Genomic DNA, 9155 nt, shown 5'->3' on the forward strand with positions numbered 1-9155 from the left:
AGCAAACAAAAAATAAGAAAAAAGAAATTAGAAAATCGTCGCCGGTACTGATCATCGTCTATCATCAATGGTCAGTACCGATTATCAAAGGGTCAACCGGTATCCATGGTGATCCGTGGAGTATCCAGATGGCAAATGTATAATAGATACGTCCGACCACCTCGGGAGATCTGTATGGGTATTTCAAGGTAATTTAATTTTTACTTCAATTGCCTTTGTTTGATCTAACCGAATATTTCAACAAATTGATATTGTATACTGTTACTTATACTAAGATATTGTTAATAATTATACATCAAGATATTGTGATTATTAGTTTGAAATTTTTTTTGATACTAGACATATTTGTATTATAAAGTAGTAAAATATATTTTCTTCATAGTGTAGGTTCATATACACAATACAACTTCTGCTGAGGGGACAAAGGGCAAAAATGCATATTAACATGAAATAATTATTATACTATTGTATAATTACCATGTCGGTTACTATACTATTGTATAATTACTATATTACATACTATACTGTTTTGTGATTGCTGTGTTATTTACTATATTATTATATAATTACTATATTAGTTACTATAGATAATAAGCTTAATATTATATATTATAGTATATCTGTAGTATAATATACAGGTACATATATAGGTACATTAAAGATTACCAAGATAATTTATATTGGTATACCTTACATACTATGTTATTTTATGAATATCTGAATTATTAATAAAAAGGTGTATACATTAGATTCTATTTAATGGTGTACATTTTTAATTTCTTTGAAAGTATAAAGTATTGATCTGTGTTTGAAAAATAAAATGTTTGTAAAGGCTTAGCTTCATTTAGTTACATGAACTTTAATATGAAAGTTTAACTAACCCCCCAAAAAATTAATGTTTCCAACTAATACATTTATAAGCAAGACATTTTATAAATAAAATTAAAGACTAATTGTTTGCATTGAGCTTTATAACATACAAAAGCTAATACCATCTATAGATGATATTCAGTTTTCTCCATTTAGATGCATTTAAACTGTAAAAATTTATTTTGTCTATCAATAACCTTCCCTTATGGTCAAAAGTATGTAAATGTTTATAATATAAATATAATACAGTTTAAATATTGTTTACATAATACTAATTATTGCTACAGTATTATATTAAAATATTGTACTATATTAATTGTCTTAACTATCTTGTCAAACATCCATAAAACAAAATAAATTATAGCATTGATACACATATATACAGATTACCATACCTTCATTATGCCTATTACAGATAACAATTACAAAATTCTTGGACAAATTTGAGAGCACGTATATTAGAATCTTACAAAATATGTTGTACGAAAGCTTCCAATTAATTTCTTCTAATTTAAAAATAATAGTTATTCTATAATTGTTACCAATGAACAGTCCCATAATACGGTTAATGAATAATAAAAATTCAGTTTCTTTAATTATTATTAGTATTGATGCGGAGCAAAATTAAAGTGAAACAACTTCGATTGGCGATTAAAGTTTGATCTAATTTTAATTTTGCTATATACAAAGCAAAGTTTCAAGTTCAAATAGTAAAAAAATGAAATATATAAATAAACATTAAAGTAGTAAAAAAAATGAAATACATAAGTGAAATAAATAGATAATAATGTAATGAAAATAGTATAGTTAATACTGTGCAAGGATATCCTGTGTGTGCTATAGTTTATATGTTATAACTTAATTATTATTTGTTCATTGAGCAGATTACAAAGAATAATTATTATTATTACTGAACTTTGTAATGTTGAAATCGCTACAATTGATAAATTTATAATTTGAAGATAAGCTAATATTTGTTCACAACAATATATTGTAGCTATATGTTTGAATTGCTAGTATTATGAAATTTTGTTGCTGATTGAAAGCATTACATTTTTCTAGATAAAAAGTATACAACTCGATTGCAAATTAAAATAAATAATATTTTAAGTTGTTTTGCCCAAAAAAATAACCGTATGTAAAACTTTGATATGAAACTTTTAGTGACATCTGTATGTACCGCCATGTGCCACTGAGTATTAAGTTTGCATTAAGTAATTATAACAATCTTATATGCATGCTTATGATATATAAGAAACATCTTCTGATTAAAACAATGTCAATGTTTTAAAAATAAATTAATTAAATTTATAAATTCGATACCTATTTTTTCAATACTATTTGTAATATAACAAATGATAAGAACCTGTACTTGAGCTTGAAGTTGTTGTTTAGAATAAATATTGAAGTATTATTTATTATGCTTTATTTGACCAATATAATTAGGTTTCCTCCAAAAATATAATTATTATAGAAACAGCAATAGTGTAGTTTATGGATTAAAAAATTGGTCAACGGATGAATTTACCAAATACTTTCTTTGTGGTGAAAGGATATGACGTCAAAGTCAGCTGATAGCGAGAAGTTGTATGCGGTTAACTGTCAAGCCGCCATTACTATTGTGAACATTTTTATTGTGTTGAGCTACAGTGTTTGGCTTTTCATATAACTTGTCGTGTTTTGGGATTAAGAATATTAGTATAAATTGTGCGTGTGTCTATACCGTTCAATAAATTGAACGGATAGAAAACATTGTAATGGGTCTTATTTGTTCTACAGCACAGGTAAATAAATTAAATTGTAATTAATATACTCGATTCTCAATTTTAGAATGCATCTTCGAGCATCAATTCAATAATTTTTTAAAAATATTAGTTTAATTTAATCATGGAGTTATTTACTTCTAATTAAATAATGTTATTATCTGAGAAACAAAGATTAGTAAAAAGTCTAATCAATTATCAAATTCAATTATGGGTTTGATTATACATTGTATTGATTTTTTGAAAGCACTGAAATCAACACACACTTTTTTTAAACAGCGTTGAATCGTTTCATTAAATAAAAATAAGAATTTTTTGTGTAAACTGATTGAGAAAAGATTGTTATCTTGTAAACTTATAGTATTACAAATATATAATTGCATAAAAATATACTTTAAGTTTTAACATGTATATATATGCTTAATTTATGTTTTGATTCAGAAATTTGTCATACTGTCTATAGAAGGTTTATATATATATGTATATATACACATATACATTGTAGTTTAACATTCATAGTACAAATAGGATCAGAGAAATTCTATAGCTCAAAATAAAAGAAAAATAAAATAAACAAAATTACATAGGATGCATCATTTTCACAAAAAATACATTTAAAAATATATCTAACATGCTTGCACCTAACTGACGACTAACATTATAGATTTTAATATAAACAGTTCCTATGATTATTTTTGTACAAGATGTAATGTCAGATACTGTTTATTATCAATATTTATAATGTATTCTTAATTTTTTTAAAACACAGTTCATGTGCAGAAGACACTTTAAATGTTTTTAGTGGAATCTGTAATGTTAGTCATCAGTTAGACGCACTTCTATTAGATTGATTTTCAAATGAATCTTTGTCAAAAAACAAAGCCTCCAATGCAATTTTGTTATTCTATATTTTTATTGTATTTTAAACTATAGAGTATCTCTGACCCTACCTTTACTGCAAATTTGGGTCATGATATAAAATCTTACATGTTAATATTTGATTTTCTTATTAAATTGTTATATTATTGGATATATAAGAACATGTTGTATAGTTATATACAACAATAATTTAGATAAATTAAAATGTTTGAATATTTTTAATGTTTTGATGACCTTTTATTTTCAACAAAGTAATTGTTTTAGTTTTAACTTAACAACTAACATTTAATCATCATTTTGTGCACAAAATAAAGCATTCATTTGAAGCATACCATAGTTAAAAAGTTGAAACATAATTATCATTATATAATTCACATTAATTTATATATTTTGTTATATAGCTTGCATGCCTATGTGGCAGCACAGCCTGCAGTTTCTGTTGTTCTCAATGTCCAACATGTAGCAACAGCACAAGTACTCGTATTATGTATGCATTATTATTAATGCTCGGAACTATTGCTGCTTGCATTACATTAGCTCCTGGTTTACAAGATGCTCTTAAAAAGGTAACATTTCAAAATGAGAAATTATAAAATTTAAATCAAATTGTGAACAACACATGTACATAGTTTTTTACATGTATTTATTTTTTTATAGGTACCATTTTGTGCTAACAGTTCAAATTATGTTCCATCAAAATTCACTCTTGATTGTGAATCTGCTGTTGGGTATTTAGCAGTATATAGAATATGTTTCATCATAACTCTTTACTTCTTTTTGATGTCCGTCATAATGATCAGAGTAAGAAGTTCTAAAGACCCTCGGGCACCTATACAAAATGGGTATGATAAAATAATATAATATATTTTGTATTTTAAAAATTATTTCTAACATTTAAATTGTGTTTTTAGATTCTGGACTATTAAATATCTTTTAATAATTGGTGGAATTATTGGTGCCTTTTTCATTCCTGAAAAATCGTTTGGTATAACATGGATGTATTTTGGAATGATAGGTGGTTTTCTTTTTATTATTATTCAATTAATTCTTATTATTGATTTTGCCTATTCATGGGCAGAAATTTGGGTGGGTAATTATGAAGAAACTGAATCAAAAAAATGGTATGTATACCTATATGTATTACTGTACTTTAATTTATAATGACATAAGTATATATGATTAAATAAATACATCAGGTATGCAGCACTCTTGGGAGCAACATTGTTTAATTATGCTGTTTCCATTACTGGAATTATTTTACTCTTTATATACTTTACTCATGTAAGTTTCTAGACAATATAATTAAAATATCTTTTATTATTTAACTTTCCAGTTGTTACTTTATTTATTTTTTTATTCTAGGCAAACAGTTGTGCCTTGAATACATTTTTCATATCTTTTAACTTGATCTTGTGTGTAATTGCTAGTATTGTATCAATTCTTCCACATGTACAAAAACATCGTCCACATTCTGGTCTTCTTCAATCATCTGTTCTTTCATTATATGTTGTTTATTTAACATGGAGTGGAATTTCAAACAGTCCAGGTACATATCATACCTTAAATATGTAGAAAATATTAATAATATCTACTTATTAATGCAATAACAATTGTCGACTCTATTTATAGATATTCATTGTAATCCTGGATTCATGGAAATGTTTACTTCCGATAATGCTGATGCACGTAATCGTGTCGCTTTTGACAAAGAAAGTATTATTGGTTTAATTATCTGGTTTAGTTGTGTACTGTATAGCTCTTTAGGTTCTGCATCGAAATCATCAAAGATTACAATGTCTGAGAATGTTCTAGTCAAGAGTAATGGAGCCGGTATGTAACAAATTATTTACATTTTATTTAAAGCTAATACATGTCTTTTGATTTATTAAAGTTAAATAACAAAAATATATATAATTGCATGTAAAATGTATATAAAATCATATATAAGCATACTCATTAATAACTTAACATAAACATTTACTCTTTTTCCATACATTTAAAAGAATAATTCAATTCTTTAATTAATTATTGTACTTTCTTCGTACAGTTAGGAATGCAGGAGACCAGTATCTTATTGACAATGAAGGTAGGCACACACTATTACCTTAAAGTAGAACTCAAATTCAATTTAATTACCCTGATCATTTACCTTTTTTATCATTGAAAATTGTATAAATCACATTATACGTATAATATTCAAATTTATATACCTGCAAAAATTTGTATGCTAGTTTTCATTATTTCGAAATGTAAAATATTCAACAATTTTTATCATAAATGACATATAATGTATCCCATGATCGATGGTATAACTAGACTGTCAATGATTGCATCTGAAAAATGAATCAAAAGTGTAAAATCAAAATTTTTATACAAGTTCTTGGTTTCAAGAATTCTTTGAATATTTCTCAAGTATGTGTATAGTTGACGATGTATCGATTTAACAGTTCTTCTTGTAGACTATCTATAATAATTTTTGAAAACATTAATATTATGCATTCTTTTATATTAGTGATGATCATAAAATAAGTACAAGAAATCTTTTATTACAATAAATATTAGTACTGAATGTTCATTTCTATCAAGAAAGGAAAAATTATTTTAATGTTTGGAAGCACGGAATATGCTATATTTATAATGTACAATCAAGTATCTAGTTATATCATTAATATGGGATACTTTATGGTTGCTTGGTAGTTAGCGTGTGCCCATTTTCATTATCTTACATATTCTTTTGTTTGATCTTTTTAAACATTGTACTTTGTTTCCAATGCAAATATTTTATAAGTAACATTTCAAATTTTTGTACATATATAATTTCAATTGTTACATCAGATATTATTCTTTTTCATCAGCTTTCATTTATTTCAAGATATCATACTGCTTGATAAAAAAGTGAATTGTTATTTATTTTCAATTTAACTCTTTTGGTACAGGCGACATCTTTATTTGATGGCTGTCAAGTAATAAATACTTCATATTGTCAGACACTGACTTTAGTAATTATCGAATTTATGCTTGTTCTCAAAGCAGATATACAGATACATATTTCTCTTCAATAGATATTGTCTCATCCAAGCTATCGAGATTTATTTACTTTGTTGAAGTAGAAATGCACATATTAAGTTACGTATTTTCACAAGAGACAACCTGCAAATGATAAATTTTCTAAGAATTTTCTCTTACTAGTTTTCTAATAAGAGAAGAGTTTTCTATTATAATTCTATTTCTATTATTATGAGAATTATATTTCTCATGTATTTTATGCTGTATCCATTTGAAAGTTCTACAAGTAAATGCTTTATAACTATCTGCCCATGTACCAAAAAGGTTAAAATAAAGTTGGTATGTGTACAAATGCATGTAATAACATTTGTTGCTACTGCTATGCTATTATATAGTTCTAATAGAAATGATTAGAAAATTGAAAATTGATATTGTAGATATTTTTTTTTGAGTTATTTTCCATTTTCCTAAATGTAATCAGATTATACTCCAGTAGAAGGCCGCAATCCTGACTCAGAAAGTGGTAATGAAGCTAAAGTCTGGGACAATGAAGAAGAGAAAGTAGCTTACAGTTGGAGTTTCTTCCATTTTGTATTTGCTCTTTCTACATTGTATGTTATGATGACACTTACTAACTGGTACCAGTAAGTAATTCATTTATTTCGTAAAATAAAATCAAATAGCTCTTGTTATAAGCATTATATTTTAGTATACATACAACAATAATTTTTTAGACCAAATTCCAATTTGAATACTTTGAACTCCAATGCTGCTTCAATGTGGGTAAAAATTATATCCTCCTGGATGTGTTTAGCGTTGTATGTATGGACATTAGTCGCTCCTGCACTATTTCCAAATCGAAATTTCTCTTAAGTACATGAATTTCGTCACAGAACGTGAGGAATGGTATTTAGCAGGTATATAAATCTATATAATATAGGGTAATTAGTACTAAAACAATTTTCAAACTTCTATATATGTTTTATTTTTATTTCTGAGCTTCCATGGAAATGTTGCATTTAAGAGGCATATATCTATAAAAAATTAATTGTACTGTTAAATTATTTCAAACACAGTCATAATATGTCTTTCAAAACCATTTTATTTGCTAATAATATTTAACTGAAAGTATTATAATTATAAAAATAAATGCTACCATGATTAATAATTACTTAACATAAGTGTATATTAATATAATAAATAATTGTATATTCTACCACTCAATTTTGCCCTTAATTCCTATTGTATGTAAAATTGTTTTAAAGGTAAAAATGTTGTACAATAAGTATATTTAGGTTTTTAAATATCTTAAATAAACTTTATTATGCTTTAATTTATTATGCATTTTATTATATTTTATCAGTTTGTACATCTATTGTATTTTCTATTATTGACAAAAATTGACTGCTATAAAAATATCATCTATAAAAAGGTATAACTTATAATATATCTGGTAAACATTAAGTTACGACGCGTAGTTCTTGAAACGATATCGTGGCGCTGCGCATTCTTACACGCGTAATTGAATTTGTGTGAGTGAATTATTAAGATGGATTTTTACCCCTTTTTTGGGGGTGCTCAAGAAATGGATGGAGAGAGTCAAAGTATGGATTCAAAGGCTGCAACTTTAAACTAAAAAAAAATATCGACGTAATTCTTACAGAAAAAAAAAAACAAAACTCAAACTTTCCAATGATATACTATATTGCACTTTTTCGCTATTTTCAATTACAATTTTATGTATTTTTTTAGTTTTTATATCTATGAAAAATTCAGAAAAAATTCAATATACAAAAAAAGTATCTTTAAATTGTACCAAAAATTTATTTATCGGTATAAAAAGTGTATTTTATGCTTTTTAAATGACATAAGCCATGTCTTGGAAAAACTTTTCGTCTTCGAGTTATAAACAAAGTTCAATTGAATTTAAACCCAGTAATGTATTGTTGCTAAATATGCATCTTAGACAGTATAATGTTAAAATGGTAGATAAGTTTCATTCTTGGATCATGTATAATTAATATACACATATATTTAATATGCATAAATGCATTGAATATTTTATTGTAATAATAATTGCATACAAAAATATTTTTTGTTTTAAAATTATACTCTTTGTTTTAATTAAAACTACAAATAAGTTCACTAATATAAACTATATTAATTACTAATCAGAATTGACAGTTAGTATTAGATATTAGAAAAAAATAATAGTGACAAATTAATGAAAAAGTAATAATTATAATAAATATACACAATGAATATCTGCATACAATTTATACATATAAATGTCACCTCACAGTCTTCAACAGTGCACAATCTATTTGAACTTCTATTTTACATATTTTTTAAACGCAGTCTATCAATTTGAAGAAGGAGAAAATAATCATATTTGTTTAATGAACATCTTTTTGCAACTAACATATACCATAAATTACATCTTATAGGACTGTAATTTTTCTAAAGTATCTTTAGAAAATAAGTGAAATAATCATCTGTTTCATACAAATTTTGAAATATTCTTATAAATGCAACAAACAACAAACAATGCTTTAAAATAAATAACACTGTACTAAATTATTTAGATACAAATTTTTAAGTATAGTATAATAATCGAAGTTGATGGTATAATTTAAG

General features: G+C 25.3%; 1 protein-coding gene across 6 annotated transcripts; it reads left to right on the forward strand.

The window, feature by feature from the left end:
- Positions 1 to 2467: 2467 nt before the first annotated feature.
- Positions 2468 to 7742, forward strand: Tms1 (serine incorporator TMS1). 6 transcript variants are annotated; one of them, XM_076309821.1, is made up of 10 exons: positions 2468 to 2654; positions 3914 to 4078; positions 4170 to 4354; positions 4424 to 4633; positions 4709 to 4793; positions 4875 to 5058; positions 5142 to 5342; positions 5560 to 5598; positions 7000 to 7162; positions 7253 to 7742. In XM_076309821.1, the coding sequence occupies exons 1-10, from the start codon at positions 2628 to 2630 to the stop codon at positions 7389 to 7391; spliced, it is 1398 nt and encodes a 465-aa protein (XP_076165936.1). In that variant the 5' UTR covers positions 2468 to 2627; the 3' UTR covers positions 7392 to 7742. The 6 variants fall into 6 exon arrangements, with proteins under 6 accessions (XP_076165936.1, XP_076165937.1, XP_076165938.1 ...); XM_076309822.1 differs by having other exon boundaries at positions 7012 to 7162; XM_076309823.1 differs by having other exon boundaries at positions 7015 to 7162.
- The last annotated feature ends 1413 nt before the right edge of the window (positions 7743 to 9155 follow it).

The sequence above is a fragment of the Ptiloglossa arizonensis genome, chromosome 4, assembly GCF_051014685.1.
Source record: "Ptiloglossa arizonensis isolate GNS036 chromosome 4, iyPtiAriz1_principal, whole genome shotgun sequence".
Lineage (NCBI taxonomy): Eukaryota > Metazoa > Arthropoda > Insecta > Hymenoptera > Colletidae > Ptiloglossa > Ptiloglossa arizonensis.

Coding starts and splice junctions, on each gene's coding strand:
- Tms1 (XM_076309821.1), top strand. CDS start 2,628: ATGGGTCTTATTTGTTCTACAGCACAG. Junction 4,079..4,169: donor TACAAGATGCTCTTAAAAAG/GTAACATTTCAA, acceptor ATTTTTTTATAG/GTACCATTTTGTGCTAACAG. Junction 4,794..4,874: donor TCTTTATATACTTTACTCAT/GTAAGTTTCTAG, acceptor TTTTTATTCTAG/GCAAACAGTTGTGCCTTGAA.